Source organism: Eleginops maclovinus, chromosome 10 (assembly GCF_036324505.1).
Source record: "Eleginops maclovinus isolate JMC-PN-2008 ecotype Puerto Natales chromosome 10, JC_Emac_rtc_rv5, whole genome shotgun sequence".
NCBI lineage: Eukaryota > Metazoa > Chordata > Actinopteri > Perciformes > Eleginopidae > Eleginops > Eleginops maclovinus.
Genome location: NC_086358.1, coordinates 6,450,687 through 6,477,767, shown reverse-complemented (window position 1 = coordinate 6,477,767; position 27,081 = coordinate 6,450,687). Strand labels below are relative to the sequence as shown.

The 27,081-nt window shown below is 44.3% G+C and overlaps 1 protein-coding gene across 1 annotated transcript in view; it reads left to right on the top strand.

Annotated features, from left to right (window-relative positions):
• ankfn1b (ankyrin repeat and fibronectin type III domain containing 1b) overlaps positions 1-27,081 on the top strand; it is a 124,905-nt gene that overhangs the window by 49,672 nt on the left and 48,152 nt on the right. Inside the window, exon 5 of the mRNA XM_063892566.1 lies at positions 26,969-27,009. Coding sequence (XP_063748636.1) covers positions 26,969-27,009 — 41 coding nt within the window. The remainder of the gene's footprint in view (positions 1-26,968; positions 27,010-27,081) is intronic.

The following is a 27,081-nucleotide window of genomic DNA, read 5'->3' as shown; positions in this document are numbered from 1 at the left end:
CAAAGCTTGATTAAAAAAATAAAGAAACTGTGACGTGTCTACACCAAACAATGTGATGTAATTGATTATATTTTTGTTGTGGAATATTGAACAGTAAATAATTAGTATTTTCCACTAACAGATACTTTTTTCTTCTAAATCTTTTCTTTGGGTTTTATTCAGATGTCAATTTTAGCACAGCAGTTGCAGTGATGTTTCAATATATTGGCTTGTATGGGGACACAAGGAGGAACAGTTGTTAGAATTCATAAATAAAGTACAGTTAAGTGAAATAAAACATTATTTTTTTAGCCAGTGATTTTGCTACAAGCAATACCTCAAGAGTACTGGGCACCTTTCAAACTGTTTCTAAACTCCAGTCTCTTACTGGCTGGAACTTTCTTTATTTAATTTTACGGGAAATGCTCAGTAGGGTTGCTAGGCAATAGCTCATTTAGTCCTCAGACAGCGTGCAGGTCAAGAGGCCTGATGGATTGAGTGGAGTAAACAAGAGAAAAGACAACAGGCCGAGGAGGAGGTGAGGGGAAGAGAGCAAGGAGAGGTTAGGATAAAAATGCCAGGAAGAAAGAGAAGAGCACCGGGGGATGAGGGAGGATATGGAGAGGATGAAGAGAAGAGGAGAGAGGGATTTGTGTTGTGAAATGAAAGATGGGGTGGGATGAATCGGGGTGGTCCCTGTGAGCATGCGAGACTCAGAGAATTAAACACTATAAAACAATGTTGAGATGCTGTCGAACCTCAGATAAAAGTGGTTATTGTGGAGTTTGTTCCCTCTACAGTTGGCATCTCAGAAACTCGCCACGCAATGGAAAATCTTTCAATTTAACGTCTCCTGATGATTGATTTGGTGGTGAACCATCGAGTGTAGCCGTAGACAAAATAAACAAGATTATTTTTAGCTCACATCTTCAAAGGTTTATTTGGTTCCAGTAAACGATTGCATTGGTGGCATCTGAGAGGAGAGAGAAAATGAAGGACCCTGCACTGATTTGTGTTGCGGGAAAAGAGTATGTTTGTAGTTGTAGCCACTCATTTCCATTAAAGAAATCGAGTAAAATATCCTCCGAAAGGAAATAAAATCCATCCTGTGGTGTTAAAGGTTACCTGGGTGTGTTATTACTTGAAACGAGGTGTTTTTTTCGGGGTTGCGTGCCGAAAGGTTCGAGGAACACTCATCTAGATGATGGATTGGCTGGTAAACTCTTTTCCCCCTGATGACTTTGGGAGTTGCTGAATTCCTCTGGTTTATTGCAGATTTTTCGGCACGGATGCCAAGCCTTTAAAGCTGCACTAATGACCTAACACGCATATACTGGACACAACACACACACCTGTATTTGCTTATGCACACTTTCTCTTTTCTCTAAATGCACACCCACACATGTCCTCATTATATTTCCTTCTCACCAATGCTACCAAATCACTTCCCCATCAAAGGAGCTCCTACATTCAACCACATTAAACACATTCTCCCTCCCCTTATCTTGATTTTTGCCAAGGGCATCCATAGAAGATAAGAGCAGCAGCAGATACCTGCCTCCATCAGGGCTTTGCAGTCACTCAGCAGCAGCATTGTGATACAGGAGAGCAGGCAAGAGGACACGCTTGTCGCTCAGTGGCAGCCTGAGGGACCGCTGCGTCCGTCTTGACAGATCTCTCTCCCCCTAATGCCCCCCAAGAGAGGCCTACCTACCCCCTCGGTGACTGATGCACAGACGGAGACAAGAGGGACATTAGGAGATCTCCTGAAAGATCCTATCATAAATGTAAGATACTCATGTACTCTGTAAGTGTATCCTCCTGGCTTAGTGTGTGTTCGTGTGTGACGTGCAGGCGGAGCCACACTTTTGTTGACGCCTCACTCAGTTTGGTCCTTGTGAGTCAAGTTTATGTGATCATTGCGCTGTTTCACACATTGTTTTTGCAGTGGAGGCATCTTGCCTCACCTGAAATAAAGATCAACTCTTGAACCTCTATTACAAATGCCATATTGGGTTTCTAAGGCTTCTGAGGAAGCTAGCACTGAGCTAACTGACACAGCAAAGGCCAGAATAATGCCTTGAAGCAGTCTAAAGAGTCTGTCTGGAGGTAATTGGTCAAGATAAAGCTACAGTTGGTGACTTTTTTCACTTTATCCGAACATTAGTGTACAAGACAGATTGACTGACATTCAAGGCCATGTCCCCATCAACATACTCCTCGTGGCATTTGAAAGATTTTACAGCACCCAAAGAAAACAATCAGTCATAGCCAAGGAGTGTCTAATGCGGTGTCAATCATTCCTGTCTTTCTAGACAACAATATTCTGTAACTACATTGCCTATTTCTCACCTAAAATGGATACTGTTTTGTGATGAGTTTGTACAAAGAAGTTTAGCTGAAGCCAAGCCCTGCCCATACTGCACGAATACAAAAACATATATGAAGTGAGAAAAAAGGCAATGCATTACCGATAATATCGACTTTGCCTTTAGTTTTATCTGAGTTGAATAGCAATAATTGACACTGGATTTGATACTCCTCAGCTTTGATTGGTGGGTTTCATTAGGGTGCATTTTAATCTTGCAAATGCCATTAGGAGCATTAGGAGCGTTAGGAAGGGAGTTTTTAAAGCAAATATGACGGTAAGAAGGATTTCATAAAGTAGCCATTGCAGCTTTGATAACGCCAGAAAACCTACTGTGGTTCTATGTTGTTTTTGTTACAGGTCATTGGTCTTGATTATTGACACTTGTTGAATAGTGCAACAGTATTTATTTCAAAGGTGTTTGTCAAATTTGCTCATGTTCTATCCAAGATGCATTTTCTGATACTTTATATTCAAGTTGGAAAAGCCGTTCTGCTTCCTACGCTCGTTTGACTGTACCCAGGAGAAAATTGGCACGATGAATCCCTATAAAGAGAGTGTGTCTACAGTAATGAGGTAGGCGAGACAAACACGGTTAAAATGCTCCTCACGGCTCACTGCCACAAGTCAGAGCCCCCCCCCCCCCCTGATATTTCCTGTAGCGGTTTAATGACAATACAACAGGATGCACCGACCTGAACAAAAATAATAGGTGAGGACTCCTTGGCCCCTTGTGCTCTAATTTGCTGGCTGACTGCAGAAAGACAACACTGTCTCTTTAATGTGGGGAGGGTCAAAGGTCACTGTATTGCATTTGTAAGGTCAGCGGTTGAGGTCACGCTCAGCTCTGGGCCTTCCTGCTGCAGACAGCTGGGTCATGCCACCTACATAGAGTCCAATTATCCCTGCCAGCTAATAACTGCTCGACTCGCTCCGGAGCGCGCCACACAGAAATCCCCGTTATACAATGAGCGTCTTTCCGTGTGCATGCTCGTATCTCTTCACTGCAGACACACCGAGGAGAAGGAGAAAGAAAGGCTGCCAACAAAACAAACCAGTTTAAACAGGAACAATTCAAAGCGGGACAAAATACTTCAGAGCGATTCTTGACAGCTCACCAAGTGGTGCACAAACGGAGCTGGCGTTTGATCAACTTGACAGCAATGCATTAAAATGGTGTAGTTTCCTTTCAGAAACACACACACTTTCATATAATATTCTTATTGTTATACTACATATTGGTCAAATCTATTATCACCAACGAAAAGTGACATTGTTCCTGTATGACCATTATATTACTGTTTTTCCTGGTCTTCAACTAGAATGAGCACAGTCCTGCTTTTGCTTCTTCCTTGATCTAAAAAATCATACACCTTTTCTGATCTATGACCTCTACTCCTACCCTCTGGAGCAACAGGTTACATCTGTAAAAATGAAAATCCGTTGTTGGAATATGGCTGTTAGTTAGACAGGCCAGTTTATTTCCAAGAACTTTAAACCAGTTCTGCGTTGATGCCAATGAGGTTGATATTGTTGTAAATTCATTCTGGATTAGCAAATTGCTGATCAGTGTCAAGTGAAAGTGACCCTAGCGTGGATCAGCTAATATGTTCTGAGGAACAAGCGTCAGATATCACCCAGTCCGGGGTCGTTCCTCTTCTTACTCAGTGGTCATTTGGGTCATGCCAGTTTGAAAACTTCCTTTAGAAGCCCAGAAAGCTCAGCTCAGTACAATTCAAAAACTGAGCTTCCTGATATACATTATTGAATTGAACAGTAGATCCGTTCCTCTTCAGAACCCAATCTCTACCTCAAGAGTGAAACATATTTTTCTGAATGTTCACGCCAAGCCACCTCAATACTGAGCAGACCCATTTCTAAATTGGTGTCTTTAAAGCTTAAAAAGAAATTGGAAAGAAATTGCTGACTTTTAAACAAAGTCATCTATCGGACGCAGCCTCACCGGGCGTACTGCCAAACTCTCATGTTAGAAAAAAAAACAATAATGCAGGAGAGCCAGAGAAGGCCAGAGAGAGGGGGTATTTCGAGGTGTATCCTGGCTGTCTGGCCCTGGCTAATGCCCCCTTCAGTGAGGTGGAATGGCACATAAGCTCCCATTAATACAGGAATGAGTTGAATTTAGCTCCGTCTGCCTGAACGCCGGGTCTGGCCAGCCCCCCTGGCTTTCCATGAAGTGTGGGGCGCAACACTTACTGAAAAGCTCCGCGCCGCGCTCCGGCATGCCACACCCTCCTGACACCCCCAGCGCTCTCCTTTGTTCTCTAACTATAGCCGCAGCCGTGCCAAGGCCCCCCGACTTAAATATTCCACTATAAAACAAGTGATAATGAACATGAAAAGCACCCAGCGCTGGCAGTGGACTGAGCCGCTAAGCACATGCAGCCGCGCGTACACACACAGTCATGTATGTGCGGGTACATTAAAGGTATACACACAGGTGCACTCACACACTCCCCCTACTGCATACACTCTGAGGAAAGTGTGGAGAGAGGGGATGAGAGGTGTAGAAACCTGGGAGTGGAAAATGATTGATCCGTTTTAAGGGTCCTATAAATCCACCAGCTGATGTGGGTATAAATGGGGGCATGCATGTCTTTCCTACCTGGCAACCCGTCCCAGCATCACAACAGGGATATTTATACCGTCCATCCTACTGTAAGACCTTGACAAACCCCTCACATGTCGGGAATGGACCAGGAAATTAGCACACATGGCTTTTTTTCTCCCCTCTCTGTGAGTGGATATGAAGAATGTGGCTTTTATTGTCTGCGTGTTTGAGTGTGGCTATTGATGAGCGGCAGGGGGCCCGTACAGTAAGCGACTGTGGAGCGTCTGCACTGACGGAGGCTCCATGTAAAGGTTGCCTGTCTCTGCAGCTCCCTGGAGGGCCCAGGCAGCCAGGCACCTTTGACCAGGACTAGGCCCCCTCAGGCCTTCGCACACACAGGCGCACACACACACACAGACACACACACACACACACACACACACACATACACACACACACACACACACACCTCTCTGTGGGCCCCCCACTCTCCCTGGGGTGAGATGAGCCCACCAAGGCCCCCTCCTGGAGCTGTTCCCCCCCAGCAGCCCTGGATCTCCTCCTTTCCTCCCGACCGCTCCACACAGACGTGGCCGAAAGCCAGGGGACGCCACCGTCGGGATGGGGGGGTTTCTGAGGGTGGGGGAAGATATGTGCGTCTCTGCGCCTGTATGCGTGCGTGTGTGTTTTTGCGCGTGTGCAAAAAGGGGGGGGGGGTCTATCCCCAGACACAAGTTGCTCAGTTTTTTGGAAAGACTCTGGCCCACCCAAGAGGAAAGAGTAGGAGGAGGAGGTGGTGGGGGGGGGGGGGGAGGGGACCGAGGACCGAGGCCTTGGGGGAACAAAGCCTTATTTCAAACTTGCCGAAAACAGGGGTCTTTATGCTGTGATGCTGGGGCCCCCTCCTATGTAGGGAGATGTTATCGCAAAGATGCAATATCCACCTCGGCATAGGGCCGGGGGGGCGGCTGCATAGGCCTCCAGTGTTACACTAAGTACCCTGGGGCACTGACCTCACTAATGAAGTCTCCCTTGGCTGCTGCTCCCCACTACTGTACCCTCCTTTGTCTTTCACACGGGGATCTCTCCCTCTGTCAGCCGGGCGGCAAACAGCTGTGTGTGTGACCGTTGCTCCTATTTTGTCTACTTTGATAGTTTGTTTATGCAGCTTATTGTTGGTCTGTTTGGTCCCTGTGTGGCGATGTTTGCTTGTTTTGTCTGCCGTCTTGATTCACTCCATGATCCTTTTTCTCTTTGAGGTCGAACGTTTGTCTTTTTTTGCCATTCGTCTATCTGCACGGCTGTCTCCGCAGCTCGCTTTGAAGTGTCTCCCTGATTTACTGTCCGGCTGTCTCTTATAGTCCTTTTGACTTTGAAGCTTTCAGTTATCTAACTATCCCAGCCTCCTTATTTCACTCGCTGTGACTTTTATATGTGGCCTTGAGAGTTGCATTCAGAGATGTTACACCAAGCTCTTCAGGGAATCCACAAGTGGGATAAGGGAAATTTGATTTTTGCGAGATGGGGATCGGGAGAAAAGCACAATTAAAGTGGACGCCCCACATTCCTGTGTGGAGCCAGTGGCCTAGGGATAGGATTTGCTCAGTTTTCCTGACAGCTTGGAAATCCAAGCACTCCATGGCTTGATCCTCGTCTCAGCTTGCATCTTCTGTCCTGACCCAAAATTTAAACATCGAAAATGATTTTCATTAAGAGGCAACCAGTAGAGGTCTGTGAGGAATCTGTGTGAGACGTCCAAGACTTGGAGCCTGTGAGACCTGTTGACAGCTTGATTTCTCTGTAAAAACATATTAATAATTGTGATATTTTTGTACCAATTCCACCGTGGAATCTCAAGAGGGACTGGTGGTTTTTCAATTACGCCTAAATCTCAGCCATCTTATCGTAAAAGTATCAGCAGTAATAAAACCATAACACTATCTGCATCTAGCTGACTGTTATACAGTTGTCATATAGGATGGATGTCCCAGCCTCCTGTTGATGCTGCTAAGCTGTCAGTGGTCCCTGAATCCACCAATCAGCAAAGGGGTGTGGCAGCCCTTCTTTGAGGCACCGAGCAAAGAGCGCAGGTCCTCTCAGCAATCCCACAATGCCCAGCCCTTCGAGAGCCAAAGTGGAAAGTTTGCTTTAGCACCCGCTGGGTTTGAAGATGAAAGAGCTTTGGGATGACATGGGTCTATGGTTGGGGCACGAGGGGGAGCACTGAGCACAGGGGGGGCTTATATCTCTTTATCCTGTCTGGCGTGCTGTGGCTGGGCCCGACCCACATCAGCTGTCCACTTTTCTCCGGCTGCCAGTCGCCGTGCAATCCAAAGCTGGCCTGTCTGCTGTTGGATTACCTGGGCCAACGAGCGTACCCCTTCATCCCCGAATATACGTCTCACCCAACCCCTCCTGAAAGCCCTCACCTGAGCACCCCTGCACGGCCCTGGGGGTGCAGTTATAAAAAGATGAAGGGGTATGGAGCTATGGTCGGGCGGGGCTGGACTAGGGCATTGACAGGGGGGGCTGCTGGAGTTGTGTTTATGGTGGCTAGCCAGGATTAGCTGGCGGCCGGTGGTTATTGATTCAATTTGGGATGCTTTTTTATCTGCGAGCCGCCTAAGGCCAGCGCACATGCTAGCTTCCTCCAATGGGCCCTAATCCCCGCCGGTTATAAAAGGAATATGCCTTTGGTGGCGGAGGAGATGCTCTGGATGCCTGCGCTGCAGCAGAGAAGGCATCTGTCATGTGTGTGTTTGGTTGAGCCGGCACTGGGATCAGGGGGGCTCGGCATGTTGGCTGCAGGTTTTAGCCGGTGCTGAGAGCTAGAGTAGGGAATGAGTCGGCGTACTTTTGGTATGCACTCACAATTTGCTGGTATCCATGTCTGCAGCATTAACATGCATGCATGTCGTAGTTTAGCTGCAGGCCGCATTCTTTACTATTCAGACTTACAAGAGTTTGGTCAAGCATTCAGCTATACTACTTATTCACCATGAACCGAGAATCTAGGGATGTCATGGAGTAAAATTAAAAAGGTATCACTCCATACCATTCTTCAGTCTTATTGCAAAAGATACTTTGGACTCTGTAAGGCAGGACTTCACAGTGTTTTTAGCTAACAGCTAATGTCAATATGCTCACAATGACAGTTCTAACAGATCTTTAGTGTGAGGGTTATCCTTGCATTTTTTTTATTAGCACAAAGTCTGGTGACACTAATGGGTACGTTATTGCGTTGAAAGTACATTTTCTTTTACTGTATATCTTTAGAAAAGTGGGAGAACAAGTAAAGAGGAATGAGTGACAGGCGCCAGAAGAGAGTGAGCGTTAGAAAGCAGAGGTTAATGAGAAGACCAACAGAGGCTGATGGATGATGAAAGAGTGATTCAGCTCTTTTTCGCCCCCCCACCCTCCCTCACTTGTGTTTATTCTGAGATTGTCATTTGTCATTGGTGGAGGGCCTTTTCTTGCCCTCCTGCGACAGCCAGCTCCAAATCATGCGCAGACAGACGAAGGGGCCAGCAACTCAAATAGAGATGGGATGAGGGGGAGTGAACCAAGGCCAGCATCCCACGTTTGATGTCTCTCCCTTGGGCCTCATCCGCTCTGTCACCCCCCCCCCACCCCGGATGGTGCTGACAGATGGAACTTCGAGACACGAACCCACCGGGGACGGTGACACAGAAGTATGAAACAGAAGAAGGGATGAGTGTGAGAGATGAATGGAAGTGGACGTATGAAACAATGTGAACGGCAACAGCATCTCGCCATTTCAGCCTTTCATCGTGCACGACTCAAATTACATGAACCACAGCGGGCATTGTGTTAATCGATAACACATTTGCACTTGTAGAAGTAGCCGTCAAGAAAGAATGTCACTGAACTCAGAGGTTGACGGTCCCAGCCATCGAGGGCCACAGTGTTATTGGCATCATCTGGCTGTATAATCAGAATGAGGCAAGTAAAATACACTTAAATGAGTTAAATACTGTTGGATCACTGGTTTTATTTTGTTAGTTGTAGTGTTATAGCTCCAGTTGCACAAATGGTATTGCTGTTACAGTTGTTCCTGTTTCTACAGGTGACCACTAGAGGCTGACAAACAGCTGTGAGCAGCTCCTGACTGTATTGCAATGCCACACAAATTAAAAGCAAATAATGCACAGACAATAATATGCAGCGACCACTTTCATGCAAGAAAATTACTCGCCAGTTTCAAGCAAAATGAGGGCCGGAGATTTGTAGTATTTCTTCAACATTTTCTGGATTGATTGGTTATTACCAGCGTGTCTCATATTTGTTGAAATGCAAGAGGCTCCATTTATTTGCTAAGACGACCAGATACATTCACAAATAAAGCTCTATAATCTTGAAAGTGGGTAAAAAAATCCCCAATTTCTCCTCCAACAGGATGTCCTGGATATGTACGAGGGAAGAATTGGTTCCGTTTTCTCTCCCCCTTCATGTCCGCGATTGCCAAAAATGTGCCAGCATCGCGCCGAAATGAATGGATAATTGTTGTTGTGTCTACCTCTGGCCCAGTTTGGAATTTGACAAGCTGGATGCCGGGCAGGGGACTGAGGCAGTGCCAACCATCTGGGCCTTTCACCTGCCACCATGCCCATGAGCCAAGCAGGAGACCTGGATGTCACAGGGGCCTGAGGAACTGGTGTCAGCTGTCGGGTGCAATTCAGCCTTATTTCCAGCTACTAGGTGCAAGGAAACTTGATACCAGTTTTTCTTTTTAGCTCACAAATTAAACAGCGAGAAACTCACACTTTATAACTGCAGTGTGTGACTCTCTCTCTAGTCCTTTTCCAAACATACCCAAACTAAATCCCTGAGTTATCACCTCTACATTTCTTTAAACTCACACTCATCCTGCAACCCAATTCCTTTTTGCTCGCTTGGCTAAGAACTTATATTGTATTTAGTGCCGAGTATTACAATCCATCCTGTGTGTGCATCTCAAGAGCCGCACCAACAGCTTGCTCATCTGACCTTGATATGAGCGTGAGATGTTATAAGTATATTCCTTTTATCTTTTCTTCCAAGCTACTTTAGACAGATGTATAAAAGCTGCTTTCTTTATCCACTTATTTTTTGCCTTTTCTGTCCATGCTCATATGCCCAAATGGCATTGCCATAGCTAACAGCGTTGTTACTCTGCAATAAAGAGATCCTGGAAATGACTGCAAAGTTGATCAATTTTGATTAACAAATATATTTGTCATTCCAAAAGTTGCCTTTTTTGGGGACATGTCTATGAATATTGGTGTGTGTTTGACATCCACTTGTGTCAGTGAGTTCAAGTGTTCTGTACACTTGTAAATTGAGGTCTTTTAGTTGCAGCAGCAGTTTGTTTTTGTGCAATAGTATGTCTCTATCTGTTTACCGTCTCGCCCATAAACATTCCTTATTTTGGAAGTCATGGAACAAATGCTTGCATCCGATAAAGTAAGGAAAAACAACTCTCAGCAATTATAGTCCTGTCTCGCAATTCTTTCATTTGCTCTGAACTTTTAGATGAAAAAAGTTATTCGCTTTTAGGTCCAAAGTGATCAATTGGAAATCAATACGTTTCTTGATTTATATTGAGTGGATTTCAATTTCAATTCGAAGTAGGGTATGTGTAGAAATTGCAAAAAGAAACGTAGCCATTCATTTGAATTCATTCAATTCCTCACAAACTCTAACCTGTACACACGTACCCCACTCTCTCTCCTAGTATACAGTAAGTAGTACTCTAGTGATGATGCAAGAGCAGGCTTGGATGCCCCTTTCTCTCTTCTCCCCACCCTTTCCTCGCCTCACTCTTTCCTCTCCCTCAAGAACACCCCCCCCACCCCCCACCCCACCTTAAACCCCTCCTCCTGAACTGACACGGCACCCACTAGGCCGGGGACCAGGCTGGGGATTCTGAGGTGGCGCCCAGACTCGGATTATTTACAAGAGCTGCAGTGCTGCAGAGACTGTGGTATTTCTTCTTTCAAATGCCTGGGATGGAAAGGCATGTTATGTGGAACACAGAATCTCTGAGGCCTGTTCCTCTGCTTTTTTCTGTGGCTGTTTCTGCAGAGAAGAAAGACGTATCACACTGACACAAGCAGTCGTACATGCGTCTAGTCCTAGAAAACACTTGCATTTGAACACTGCAACAAAAAAAACATGTTTTATGATGAAGAAGGATCGTCTTCTACATTTTGGGTGCAGAAAGATATTCTGAGAATTGATTTAGAAAAAGATGTCCACCAATCCTCTTCCAGCTCCTGGAAACACTTCTCCAGCCTGTTGTGACAAAGCTAAATGTTTTCCAGACTGTGTGACTGCTTCTGGGTAGGACACCTGAGCCCGCCTGCAAAGGGATGTGAGTGTGGTGTGGAAGGGGGGGGGGGGCGGTTTGGGGAAATGGCATGGATGCGATTCGGCATTGATGCCATGTTCCACATGCCCAGAATAGCCAGCCGTTCACGGATATCTCAGTACGCACAAACACTGTAAATTAGAGGACTGCAGGTGGCAAAAAGGGTTGTGAAGGGTATGGGGTTTTGGAGGAGAGGGTTGATAGGATTTGAGGCTTGCTGTGGGGGTGGGGGTTGTTTCTGGGGAGTGTGAGGCAGCTTGGAGTCAGCAGGGGTCAGGTTTGCTGTCTTGGGTATCAGCATCCGGACACCGACGCCAAAACAGCACAAACTGGAGAAACGATTAGACGAAGGGGAAAGAGGGGGAGGGATGGAGGGACTTCCACGGCTACTGTAGCCCCCCGGAGAGATGAAGACATGGCAAAAAGGGAACGGAAGGGGGGGCTGGAGAATGAGACAGCAAAGAGGAAGGAGAAAGCCTTGGCGTCAGTTGGGGGGGGTTGGGGAGGGGGTATGTTATGACATGGAAATCCCAGCCCGTTGGTCATGCTGGCCCGCGTGGGGGCTCCGAGCAGCAGAAAGGCCTCCGAGTCCAGCCAGGCGGCCTCCTACCTGGCGCTGGTGGGAGCCAGGACGCAGGAATGGACCTGTCACCGACTCCTGCCTGTAAACAAACCAAATACCGTGGGAACGATGAGGTGTGAAGCCGAGGATGCTGCTGTCTCCAGGCCCTGTCTCCCTCTCCGTCCTGCTCCTGCTCATCAACCCCCAGACTTTTTCCTCTTGTGTCAGCGAGAAATCAAATACCAGCCCCCTTCCTTCGATGTCCTGAACTCGTGAACTTTCTGGAAAGCATGTGCCGTTTTTATTTGTTTGCCAAGTGAACTATCGAGGTGAGCCAAAGATCCGGATGTCGGCGCCAAAACCTGTTAAATTGGAGGATTAATTAACCACACAGAAAGATCCAATTCCGACCTGTCATCGCTAATTCTAAACGTTGTGGATATTCAGAACTAATGCAGATTCTGTTCAACACTCGCAGTTTGAAAATGTTTCCTCCGATAAATATAGATATCTGTCCTCTGTTCAGCATGTTTAGGTTTGAGAGTTCCAGCTAGTTTTGATTGAATTACCTGTTTTCCAGAATAGCCAATATTGCGGGTCTCTATGGCAACCACAGGCATTGCATATGAGATAGAGAACACGGCGATCAGCAGCCAGGCTGGCAGACGTTTGTAACCTTGACATGTTTGGAGTGATACCATTACAAGTTAGCCCAAGACTTCCCATCGCCTACGCAGCCATGAAATCCACTCTCAATAGTCTTTCCAGTTTTGGATACACATCACGCCTCAGCCCCCCCACCCCCCTCCTATTCACCGTCCTTTCCCAGACAGGTCCCACAAACACGGCCTGTCATTTTTAATAAACGCTTGAAAGTAAGCACTGGTTTTTGTCCTGGTAGATCTAGAGATGACTAAGCGATGGCGGGTTGCAAAGACTTTCTGGAGAGGCCCTTGGGGTGAGGGAATGGAGCTGGAAGGAGGAGCTGGCCCCCGAGACGCTTGCAAGCCGTCAGGATACACACTGGCCCGGCCACAAAAATGAGCCTCTGGCCAGTGTTGGCCGCCCCTTTGGCTTTACACAAATACACTCTCATTGACACACACACACACCAGTGGAAAAGTGTGCCTGGAGGTGGCTGAGGAGCATGTAGAGAGGAGGAAAGATGCTGGGAGAGTTTGGGAATAGAGTGTAGAAGCTGAGGGTTGGGGTGTTGTAAATTCATTCATATTTCTCCCTCTTCCTTAACGCAAGCCAAACCTCACTGGGTGAATCAGTATTCCTCATAAACAAGCCACAAGCACACAATGGCGCCTCCGACTCTAGAGATTCGGTGAGAAAGAAATGAGAAAATAAAAGAGTGACAGAAAGACAGAATGCCAATTTGAGAGGGGAACACACTCAGCAGAACATGCAGAGAAAATAAACTAAACGAAACAGCAAGAAGAAGCTGTCACATCAAGAGGCTTGCGGAGGGATGTAGAGGATCATGACCCCCATCTTTTAGACTGCCTGTGGAGATGATGTCAGTGCCGTTTTTAAATACGATCTCCGTGTCTTTTGAGGCTTTACAATGCATCGCAACTATATTGGGTTCACAACACTTCCTCACATGAGACATGACCCACCCTATTGTCATTGAATTTAGCGACATACACTTTTATTGTATGCACTGTGCGATTGCTTTAGGCATTGCAAATTATAATACATATTTCATGAGACAAGCCAAAATCAAAAGCCTTTGAGGCTCGAAGAGAGACATCCACCTTCCTTACCAATGTATTTCAGTCCTCGAACTCTACCGTGATTGCATATAAAAGCAACAGGACCCTCTCAGGACTAATGTATTCAGATTACAGGCAATTATGGCTTATTACCATTTTGTGGGGGAAGCTGGGCTCATTTGCAGTATTTGTTCACTTGAATGTCTAATAGCGAGAAAGGAGAGGGAGACTCGTGCTTCCTGCTGTGTTAGCTGTGATGCTGCCGGAGAACTGTAGCGTAGCGCAAATATTAACGTCTCATTTCCCCCTTACCTGAAAGACGCAAAGCTAATCCAGATACATCAGGGCTAATAGCCAAAATAAATCACTTGTGAGCTCACTTTGCCGATTGTTGTCTTTTGGAGGAACAGAAATGGAAAATCATGTTGTGGGGCTCATGAAAGGGGTATAATCGACCTAACGTCGTTAAATGATCTCGATCGTCTATGGTTCCCACTTGTCAACAAACCCCACTCCGTTGATGTTTGTGTCACATTCCTTTGGCACAACTTGCATTCTGTGTTCCTTTGCTGCAATTACACACACATGCTCTCATAGACCTCCCCTTTTCCTCACCCTTTCACTTCTTTCTTTGTTTTACTGCCGTGATCCTCTGAGTAATGATATGGCTGTGGGCCTTTGTAGTGTCGAGTGGTGGAGGCCAAGTGAGGTCAATAATTAGATTTTAAGCTGACACGACTGTTTGCTATTTACACAAGAAATGCTGCCATCTTGGATATTAATGAAATCTTTACAGCGATCAAATTGCTGAATAATCAAACGTTAAATATCTGGCCGCGGGGACGAGATGTATCGCCTGCCCAGCTCAGCGCAAGCGGGCCAACATCAATGACATGCTCGTCCAATTTATTGAAAAACAAAAACAGCAAGGACAAAGTGTTAAGTGGCTTTGGGAAAGTTTGAGTATTCGAAACAGATTTCCACTAACTTTAATATTAAGAGGCTATATCAGGAGCAAACCTACCCTTTTAGCTCGATGCCAGCGCCGCTAATTTGCCTCACCGCCTCAGAAACTGACAAATGACACTGTCACTCGCTCGCTAATACGCCGTGCTGTCAAACTCAGCATCTTCGCAGTGAAACCTTCTGCCACACCGAACGAGAGGCATGAAAGGGTTGCTGTGTAGTGCTCTCGCTTCACTCTCCGTTTTTGTTGCTGTGCGATGCGAGTCTGTGGCGGGATATTTAGGTGTACGGTTTTTGGACAGGAAGAGGGGAAGCGCTGAGGTTATTTGATTGCTTCATTATGGTCATATATATGGCCATATATTTATGTATACTTTGTTATGTAGTCATTACATGTAAACCAGTGAGTGTTTGTTTGTTTGTGTGCTGTGTGTGTCTGTGTGTGTGTGTGTGTGTGTGTGTGTGTGTGTGTGTGTGTGTGTGTGTGTGTGTGTGTGTGTGTGTGTGTGTGTGTGTGTGTGTGTGTGTGTGTGTGTGTGTGTGTGTGTGTGTGTGTGTGTGACAGAGTAGAGAGGGCTCAGTGTTTGGACCACCCTGTGAGCTGGGCTGAGTGACAGCATGGGCCTCAAGACTCATGCAGTACACACACACACACACACACACACACACACCCACACCACACACACACACACACACACTCAAGAACGGGCATACAGTACTGAAACACACACGTCAGCAACCTCATTTTTCAACATGTTTTCTACTCTATTAATGTCTCATGACTAAATACATATCAGGCTCCAAAGCAAACACGGTGTATTAAAATGAAATAAATCACGCTGGGATCAGGAGGGAACACACACTCTCTGGTATGGACAACTCTGTACCACCCAGTAGTATCGCGGTGCGAGTACCTGCTGTTTCAACCCTACCCCTATACCCCATATTTCTCAACACCTTATTCAAAAAGACAGGCCAGACATAATTAAGGTGCTTTAGGAATAATATTTATACATTTTCGGAGGATTTGAGTGGTAGGGTAAACGCGGTGATGACATAAAGCTAAATTGAAATGAATTGTAACATATTTTCAGAGCGCTTTGACTGTAATTTCCCATTAGTCACCAGTAGTTTGGCTTTATTACGGCGTTTCCCCGTAATGAATAGAGGCATGAGTCCAGTTATCCACCAACACAGCGAAGTGCTAGCCGTGTATTTTTTGGCTACGTATCAGAAATTCTAAACAGGTCAAGCTGTGATGATGTCATTCATATCAAAGGCTTCCCTTAATATATCTTATTAACTGGAGGACTAGTGACCCCCTGCCATCGTGTAGAGCACACACACTAATCATTGACCTAATTTGTAATAGTATTTGTTGTTGTTTAGTTGTGTGTGTAGGACTGGTAGCCTAGCAGCTTTCCTAATGATCTGAAATATGTTTCTTGTGTTTTTTGGCCACGCAAGACTTGTGGAAAAATGTCCTACAATTGCACTCAACGCAAAAAAATTGAAACATTTTGAAGAGTAGCAACAGATTCAATCATGCCACGTTTGCCATGCCTGTGACAGTGGGTACATTTATTTTTTAGGGAGCAGGAGAAAGGTAATATGATGAATCTTACCATATAAGTTTAATATTAACTGTATATAAGCATGTATATTTAGAAGCTCAACTTTTAAAGAAAGCTTATTCCCACTTCTTTCTCGTAGTCAGGTCACCACTCTGGCCAATGCCTTAACCCCGATATGTCTGAATAGGAAATAAAGGTTGGAAACTTTGAAACACTTTTTGGTATTATTAAAAGTCTTTGGATCCGTGATTCATTGATGAAACGCTATCATGCAAAGGCCTTGAAAGTCTAAAAAGTATCCTGTTATCTGGTAGTTATGAAGAGAAAGAAGAAAATCCATCCTACAATTCCATATGTGGCCCTAATTGCCAAATTCCGCTTCAGTTTGATAGCTATAAATGACTGTGGTGATAAGTCTGTTCAACCTCTTAGCCTCTCCGCTATGACGTCTTCTGTTGTCAGATGATAACTGTACTGATACTGATACTGAGTCTCGGTGGTTAGAGTTTAATAATATTACTGCATGGCGGAAGTCCTAAAAATAAGACTGCTGAGAGGCAACTGATCTAGCATCTGATAAAAGCCAGCGTTGGCAAATGATTCCGCAATGGGAGCTTTCTCTTATTACTCTCTAAGTCGTACAGTAGATCATTGCTATGGGGCTGTCCCTCTGGATCGCCAACACATAAAACATGGGATAGTGTTGAGGAAAAGCACCTCAGTTCGGCTGTCATTGTCACAAATCCTACTTTGAGAATGTTAAAGCTGCCTTCACAGGACCAGCGGTAAAATGGCTCTGCACTGATTTGGCCATTGTGTTGGAGGTAGTCCTGCTGCCCAACTCGGCGAAAGCGCTACCCTCAGAGTCTCGTAGAGTAACGCGTGTAAAGTTGAAATTGCTGACTTTTTGATGAGCAACCAATCACGTGACAATTATCTCAAGCGGGGCAAGCTAGCAGGGGGGTAACCACAGAACAAAAACCCAATTAGCTGTTTTTAAAGGCGGGCAAAAGAGACATTTGAGTTTATTTCCTTTGGAATATTTGACATGCCAAATCTGACCAGTTCAGTCAAATCTGGCAGCCTTACTTGAATTTTTTTGGCACTGATTTGTCGGCTGTCATTGTCAGAGGAACCTCCTGTATCTCCTGTAACTTCATTTTGTGTGGAAATCAGAGCTGATTTCTATTTAGTTTGTTTTGCTCTGTAAGATTGTAATTGACAGGTATGTGTCATGTCATTAATGAGTTGGTAAAACAATTTGAATCCATAACTATATTGTTAAACCAGATAAAAACAACCAGCAAATTGCGTATCATGTGAAGGCAGCTTAAGCTGGGCTGCGGACTTTATGTCAAAAGTGAAATATTGTAGTCACTCACTGCTAGTTGTATGTGTGTCGTTTCCAGTGACTCGCTTCACCCGCAGTAACTAAACAGAGATCTGAATACTGAACAGTATTTTGATAGATGTATAACCCAATCGAGAAGAGCTTTGCAAAGTGCGGTGGAGTGGGCAGCTGTTTGCAGTAGCAGGAAGAGACGGGAGGTTTGCTGGTTGGCCTGTGGACTGACTGGGGGGGACATCAAAGCGGACAGAGCCAGCGCTGCACAGAGCTTCCTCCAATGATTAAAAGCAGGGGCCACAGTAATGTCTGGATGGGCCATTTAAAACTAATGAGGGAAAATAAATAGAGCCGTGGCTATTGGCATGTGTAGGTGGAGTGTGTATGTGTGTTTCCATCCGTCTTTAAGCAACAAACATGTGTGTGCAACTTACCGGTAATAATTGAACTTATCAGAGGACACGCAAGAAGGCAGACGTCACTAAGCAACAAACCATGATATTGAAATTCTATGTAACTTTATCAATTACGTGCATCCTGTGACGCACGTTATTATCCAGCGGGATCGTCTATATTTGACATGCGAGGTCAGCCTCCTCTCTGATGTGTCAGAATTCGATCTGAATAGCCATATGCTGATTATTACCCTTGTCATATTCCACACTGACTCACCCTGTGCTGCTCGTGAGAGAGTTTATAGTAATGTGTGGGGTATGCAGTGAAAGGATGTAGGCAGGAGGCATTTGAGTTTATGAATGAGTCACGGTGCTCTTGATCTGTCGTAACACCAAAAAGGAACATGAGGTGGAAGGGAAGTGCTGACAGGGACATATCAATTAACAGAGGATCTGTGAGGCGGACAATTAAACTGTGTTCAGATTTATCAAAGAGCAAGCACATTTGGTACGTCATCAATGACATCAATACTGGGACATTTATATTCCTGAAACGTAGCTGAAACTGGTGAACTCCTTACTTTCATCCTGCTTCTGTTTCTTTCACTAGAGTTGTCAGTTTCTTCTCCAGTAATTCATTTTTCTCGCTTCTTTGTCTTTCTTTCCCCCGTTGTCTTTATCTTTTCCATGTTCAAAGCAAAGCTTAAGCACAAGCTCCTACAACAAGCCATCGTTTTTCCTCTTTGTTGATTATCCAAGCGCTCGTCTGGATGATGAAGCCAACCCATCGTAACGGATTCCAGGCCCCTTTCACAATGTCACTGTCAGACTTGAGTTATTTCTCAATCCGCTGCTCTTCCAAGATCTAATGGGCAATTATCTGCCGAGGAGAAGTTAATGGGTGTCCCATTTCACAAAGTCCCGGTTATTTATGTCAATGAGCGCCATTGTGTGGAAACGTGGCAGACCCGCGCTAACCGCTCAACTTGTTTAGATTTTCTCGATGGAATCCCACACCCATTGTAAGCCAGCACAAACCACAAGACCAATGTGTGTGTGTGTGTGTGTGTGTGTTACAAAGTGTGTTTTATGCATGTCTTAAGTCCACTCTAACATGTAGAATACCAGTGTGAGTGTCTATTACCGAAGACATGATGAAGGTATATACTGACCAGCCCTACACACACATTGAAACAGACAACCCGCCTCCCACATACACCACACACACACTCACCACAGACACTTACACAAGCAGTGCCGTAGACCTACCACCACATACTCAGACAACCTCCTACACACGCACATAGCTACAGACCCACAGACACACATGCAGGCATCCCCCCATACACACACACACAGACCCACCACCAACATCAACACCCGCAGGCTCGGTGACATCATGGCTTGGATGACAGCACGTCTTCCAGCCCCATTAGTCTGATTGTAGGTGGCTCCGCCGCACTGATTTATGGGTAAATATCCATCGTCTCTTTTCTGCTGTGTTGATTTATAAGCCATGTTTTGGTCCCTTTGGTCCCCAGACCACAAGACTTGGGAGGGGGAGTCCTGTGCAAATAATGACATTGTAAAACTGGAGACAGAGGGAGAGAAGACCCGCCCTGTCACTCTCTCATCACCCAGCACTGTTGACACGTGGTGATTGGTCAGTGGAATCAGGAAGCAAGTGGAACATTTCTCCTTAAGTCGTCTTGTAGTTTTTTCTGTCACATACACCTGTGCACCTGTAACTGTCATCCTTTGTATCCGTCTTCCACTTTTGCTGTCCTGTTTTTTTTCCCATTGATGTCATCTACTGTATCTGTTTGTCAGCTCTCCTTTGTCATCTGTTTTCTTTCCCCCTGTTTTTTTTTCCTTGCCTCAGAAGTGTCTGAGTTTTTAAGAGCCCTATTAAGTCTGTGTAAAACCCCAGTGGAAAATGGATTAGCACAAGACGAGAGAAAAACACTCTTCACATCCTACAGTACCTCCACATCATCCTTGCCTTTGATTTTGTTCCGCATTGAAAGAGCATATCAGTGTTCTTATTTGTTACAAACAATGTGAACTAACATGTAAAAACATCTTGTGGCAAATTACTCAAAGTTTTGCTGAAACACCTACTTTATTTTTCTCATTTCTGTCAACTTTTAGAATTATTAAAGGTCTGGATATTATTACTTAACTTAACTATTTGACTTTACTTAACCGTCTTTCCCTCGTTAAACTCCATTTTTACAATTGTTATTGTTTTCTTTCCTTTATATCTCTCCCTCTCTTTCACCTTCTCACCTTTGCTTTTGTCTTTGCATAAAAAGATGCGTAGGAGGCCCCCAGTTGACTGCTTTGAGCTGTTGTTTATTATAACGTTATGCCTTGGTACCGCAGCATGCAGAACATGGCCCTCAGCCCAAAGAAATCAGCCAATCGATTACGCAGAGAAAAGATTCAATGACCCTGCTTATAATACAACATGCAGAAAAGGACAGCACATGAATAAGTTTGAGTTATAATTATCACACAGAGTGAGAAGAAGTGCATTTTTCTATTAGTTGAAAGTGCATGGTGTGTATCCTGAAGCCAGATGTCACACTCTCCTCCCATGGGCCTCTATAAGAAGGATTCACTCAAAGGCCACCGGGAACCCATTGAGAGCCCTTCAGGGAGGTTGTTAATGTGTGAGTGCATGTATGAGGGTGTGTGCGGATGTACTATGAGGTATAATTAGAAAAGCTCCCTCTGACTGACAGGTGTAGGGACAACTTGCTGCGGTACCTGAGTGGTGCATGCTGGGTGCTCGCAGGCTCAGCCAGAGATATTGTTAGGTGGATTTGTATTGTTTCCAAAAGCAAGTGTGAATGGAGCGAATGGATGGACACAAGCAGGAATGGTTGGGATAAAAAAAGCAGTGACAGTGTTTCCTGTGTATCCTCTCAGAGCTGTGGCAGCATTGCTTGACATTTCCACCGACTATGAGTAATGTTCCCTATACCACTCTGAGGCTGCTCAGAACTCACCCACTGGACAATGAGGTGGCAGAGATCTATGTGTGCCCACAGCCAGACACTGAATACATACAGTGAGTCATCATATGTCATGCCAACAACATACACACACTTAACGTATGCACTCACCCACAGCAGAAACCACACTTAAGTAGCCAGCCGCAGAGCACAATGCAGATTTCATGACCAAATTATATTGACATTCACCAGAGCTACAATTCTCAGAGGGTAAGGCTATAGGAGGAGTTGCCTGACGATGATAACCAGTGCTGTCTGAAGGCTTGTTTTCATACATCTTATGGTCCTTTTTGAACCGATACTCGCATTGTTAAAGCACTTTGAAAGTAATTGCCTGACACCAGACACTCTGAATAGGAGTAATCGTTTCAGCTAAACCAGGTGAACCTATTACCTAAATAAATGCATACCGAATACACCAACCAAGATACAATACAGTGACAGGATTCCACTAAAACTCACAAATGAACATTTTCATATTTCATCTAAATTAAAAGGTTATGCAAGATGTAATAAGACAGAACAAAAGAAACTACACTTTTAACGAGACCAAAATACATTTAGTAACATTTGCTTTACTTTATTAAGTCATTCTCCCAGTGTGAATGACCCAGAACATAAAATGTACAGATCTTTTATATCAAAATTAAAATGACTGTAAATATAAGAGCTATATGACGATACCATTCCTGTGTTGCAGTGCCTCATCAGAGTCTCATGCCCACGTCTTATTTAAAGTTTCATGGATATCACAGGTCGATAAGTCCCATGTGAGTCAGCTTTTATGTGGGAAACCCCCGTCCACCAGGTTTACAGTAATAGGAGCCGTCAGATTCTGCACTATGACGCATGTTACATAACACTGCAGCTGGCATAATCTCTTACAATGTGGGAAAAAAACTATTCTATCTAATATTAATTTGTCCGTAGAGAAATGTTGAACAGAGTATCCTGATTCACTCTATACGTTTAGTTCTTGCGAGAAGCATCACTGAATATTAAAATATTGAGAAATTGTAATCTTTTTTTATGATCAACAACTCTACGCTGATGATTAACTGCTATTTGCTTATAAAATGTGTGAAATGTTGTTATTGCGCAGTTTTTTATGAATGCAATAATATCTTTTATCAATCTGACAACTGTAGCAATGTCCTAATATTCCATTGGAAGTGAATCCTTGAAAAAATAACATCTCATTCTGTATTACACACACAAAAGGTGGTTAGCTTTAGACACTTGTATTCATTAAAAACCACAATTAGCTTCAGGGAGCTGTGCGCTCAAACTGATAGTTTGCTAATTGTTTCTTTACTGCTGACACTAGATTTGATTTGATGCTGTAGTCACAATTTGTTCCTGCCTTTAATGAACGCAAAGCTAATGTGGTGTTTGACCCACAAGCAGAAAAAGTGACTTTCAGTAAGTATGTTTACAAATTCTCTAGATACTCCGTTTAGAGTATTATAACAAATCCTCTAAGTGTGTTGTAGCTCTGGCTTCGTGCTGTGCAGGGTCCCAGAGTCAAAACAGGGAGATGCACCTGCTATGTAGGGTCCCCACTTCTTCAACATCCATCCATCCATCCATCCATCCATCATCCATCATCCATCATCCATCCATCCATCCATCCATCCATCCACCCATCCACCCGTGTCTCTCATCTGCACAACTTCTGCTCTTTTCCCCACTGATCAGTCTCTTCAGGCTATAATGAGCATTTCCTCCTACCTCCCCACCACCACCACCTATTCTCTCACTTTCTCCCCCCTCCTTTTCCTGTCCTCCCCTTCTCACTGTGTGCAGAATTGGAGAAGCTTATCGCCTAGCAACCACAATTAAAGTACAACAAGTCAGTGGCGGTAGCAGCCGCCATCGGAGAAAAGCTTCACAAACCTTTTGTGTGACCAGCGGCTTTAGACAGAAAGAGAGCAAACAGAGAGAGTTGAGAGGGGGGGGGAGAAAACGGCGATAAAGAGTTGGAGTTGGACAGGTGAAGCGCAATTAGAGCCACCGCTGGAACGCCGTAGAGAGGACTTTTTTTGAAAGCGGGAGAGAAAATCAAGACAGGGAGAGTGGAGTAACGTTCCCCGGCTGGGTTCACTGGGTTGGACTCGACAGGTATGTGTGAGCGCCGGAATGAATGGACACAGAGTGAAGGTATTCTGCAAATATATGATGCTGTTTGGATGTGTGTGTGTGTGTGTGTGTGTGTGTGTGTGTGTGTGTGTGTGTGTGTTGCTGCTTGTGTGTGTTTCTGTTTGCTCATGAGTCAGTATTTGAAGAAACACATGTTAGGCAGATTATGCTTTTCATGCTTTTGGCACAAACACTACATTTATAGTCTTGGAAATTTCACAGTTTTGAGAAAATTACACATTTTTCTTGTAATGGTATGATTTTACACACCTGCTCTCTCTCACACACACACACACACACACACACACACACACACACACACACACACACACACACACACACACACGCACAAACAGTAAGAAATATGAACACTTGGCTTGTAACTGCAATGTAATATAATTTCAGAGCTGTGTAATTGATTCTTATGCGTCCCTTCAGTAAATCTTCATATTTTTTCTGGATTTTTGAAATGTACACGTGCTGAATTTGCAAACGCGTCCTCCACTTGGTGTGTAAAGACAGCTAATTGTCTCCCGTTATTTCCCCTACTATCATAAGGATAATTGACTGAGGTGCTAGGAGTAGCTCTTTTAATTGTCAGGTGTCATGTCACCTGCTGCCATTGTCTAAGCAAACGTGCTTTTTTTTTTTTTGCTTGGGGGGATTTAAGGACTGAGTAGTAACAGATGCAGTAAGAGGGAAAGCTTTAGGAGCTGAGATTGAAGATTGTTTGATTTTTGCTGTATTTTGTGGTACGGTTGGGAGTGATTTCTGAGAACAGATGTGACAAGATGTTAATGGCAAGATGCAGGAACACCGTGAGCCAAGTTTGTGAAAGGCTGCTGTACAAAAGAGGGAGAATAATGTGCAATGGTATTCATTTTTACATTGCTAGACACATGAAAACAGGTCACAAGTGTACCTTTATAAAGTATATATAAGGTTCTTTAAATATATATTATAGTCACCCTTTAGGATGTCATGCTCTCTAAGATATTGCACATTTTGACAAAGTGTATACCCAAATTATTCCCATAAATGTCCTTAATCATGAGGAGAAAATTGTAATGTAGTTCATTTTATACGACAAGAGGTTTTAATCGCTCAAAAGTCACTTTTGAAATAACCAACCCCAAACTGCAGGGCTTGTATTTCTCTAAAGGAGCTGGCTTATTCATGCTCGGAGGTGGACATTACTTCAGCCTGAAAGGTGGGTCTAAAATAAAGCCCCCCCCACTGACCTGTCTTTCAAATCAAGGACACCCACCTTCCCTCGTCGCCATGGCAGAGTGGCACACTACGTGAGTGCACTATGGGGGGGCTGGGGGTAAATAGGTCAGTCAATCTGTTTGTCCTATCCTGTCCCCGCTAGGAGGATGAAACTGGTGACTTTAACACACAGGAGAGTCAATTGCTGGTCAAAATGTCACTGAACGGACACTCACACACTGGAAACACCAGAGTACACTTGTTTGCTCGTCAAAATGTCATTGCACTGCTCTCATAGAAGCACAAACTCACTCAGAACAGCCGCCTCTGACGTTAAGCTTCAGATTCAAATGGAGGAAATTCTTCTTTGTCTCATAAGGATACACCTACAGTGCTGTTTAACTGTATTATTAATACCTCAGTGTTCTGCTGTCTGTGCGGGAGACATCCCATTACTGGAGCTCATTAGTCCCGTGTGTCACAGCCTCCTTTTCAATAAAAAACAAATCAGCCGTTTGTCTGTCATTTTTAGGAGAGGATGTGACCCTCTACAAGTCAAGTACAGTAGAAGTGTGACTAAATATGCATCGGATTGAAGGGATTATATAAACTGCTTCACCAACCCATTCATCTCTTATTTCTGTCATCACCGTAATAATGACATGTTGAAACCCACACAATCTGTCTCTGGCTGCATGTTTTAGGAGGACTAGTTTTGGACAAGCATCTTTTTTAGATGTTAAGCTATTGTCCTTTATTCGTACTAAAATAAGAATTACTTTATTAATCCCAAACTGGGATATGTTTGTGTTGCAGCAGCATAATACAATACAAGGCATAGAACATAATTAGAAATAAAAAGAAGAAATAGAAAATGGTAAAGTGAAGAAGAAATAGAAATAAGAATACAGATAAACTGGCTATGAAGATCAATAATCTATAAACTGTCAGACAAGTAAACACTATTGAAATGAACAAACTTTAAAGCAGGATATTATCAAAAATAAATCAATGATTACATATTGTATTTGTATGTTTGAGCGTGGCTTGGGTACCCCCCCTCCTCCCCTGATATTAAGAGCCTGAATAAGTGTGATGGCCCCAAAAAAATGGAAAACAGCACAAGAGTTTAACTCCAAAAACTTCTCCAGCCTCAGGCCAGCGTGTGTGTGTGTGTGTGTCTGTCTCGTGTGTGTGCTACTGTCTCAGCATGTGAAGGCTATAGAAGATGCAGACAGCAGGGGGGTACGATGTGTGCGTGTGTGGCGTTTCAGTGTGTGTTCTGTGCACGTGTGCCTAATAAGCCAGAGGGATGTATTCAAACCGCCCCTGTTGAGCGGAGCTGGCAGGAAGCATTATCTGTGCACCTGCAGTTTCTCAGTCGTAGTCGTCATCAGGGAAATGGCTTTTACATTTGTCTCTATGCTGTTTCTGCCTTCTCTTACGCTTATATTTCACATTTGTTTTGATAAAAACATACCAAAAGTAAATCCACTGAACGAGAGTTTGATATTGTAGCCAGGGAGGTAATTGTTTTTGGTCATTACCCACAGTATTGCGCTCTCAGCGGGACATTGATCATGTGATTGGTGCTGTCTTGAAGGTAGAGGTCTTTATAATTGGGAGAGTTCAATCATATTACTCTAGGTCAGAGGTTAAGAGCCAATCATTTTACTGTGTTACTGCAAAGAGCCACATCATACACACATGCTGGGTGTATTGTATGTCCCCCCCTCCTCTCTCTCAGCCTTTCTGTGTGCTCCCTCACTGTCCTCCTCTAGGTGCCTATCTCTATCTCTCACACATACAAAATGACAATCTAAAAATGTACAGTAATTGACACACACTCAAAGACACACCCTTCCTTAGACACACACCCTCACACAGATGGACACAGATACCTCTGCTCAGCCAGATATCTTGTAAATGTCACACACCGTGATATTGACAGAAATGGACTCAAACCTCTCCTACCAGTATTACCCATGACTAAGGTTGGTTCAAACACTGCTTCATGACAATAAGTGAAGTGTGTTTTATTTAATTCTCCTCTCATGATCACTATCTCAGCTTTTACCTAATCCTCTGACTGACAGAGATGCACTTTCTCTCTTATGTATTTATTTACCACATTCACCAATCAGTGGCCAGCTTTCCGTGAGCAGGCCTTCTCACACACCTACAACTTCAGAGTGTTACTTGACAACATTATATTGAGTTATTACGGTTTTATCTGAGTTTTGTTTCTGGCGTTCAGAAGCAGATCTCTCCGTTTACTGTCACATAACGAGTGCAGGAAAGCCCGCCTCCGGTACTGCAGGATCTGCATTCTGATTGGCTAAAGCACTTCTGTGAGGACAATTCTGTGTAACGATCGTTAACCCCTCTGAGATACATATGCTCAAAAAAAGACCACATAGTTACATAATCCAGAGTTGGCCACCCCTGCTCCAGATCATGACCCAAACACAGTTAAGGTGGAAGGTAGTACATTTCTGTTTTCAGGTTTATAAACGTGCTGATGTTTTGATTGAGGTTAGTACATTTTGTTTCCAGGACAGCCAAACCAACGTGTCCCAAAATACAATCTGAATTGTTTGTATGCCATACATTACATGCATTCTGTATGCGCATGTATAATGCTCTCTCACCGCTCCATGGTTTTGCAGCATGTTCTCTATCAGAAAGCAGGATGGAGAGCCACTTTGATGGTGATTGTAATGTCTGTTTTTCTCCTCTTATTTCCAGAGTTTGGGCTCTGCTGACCGAAAAGAAAATCAGCCCAAGAAGTAAGTCCTATCTGATTACTTTCCTGTACATTTCTCTCTGCAGTCCATATCTTATATAAGAAAACAGCAAAA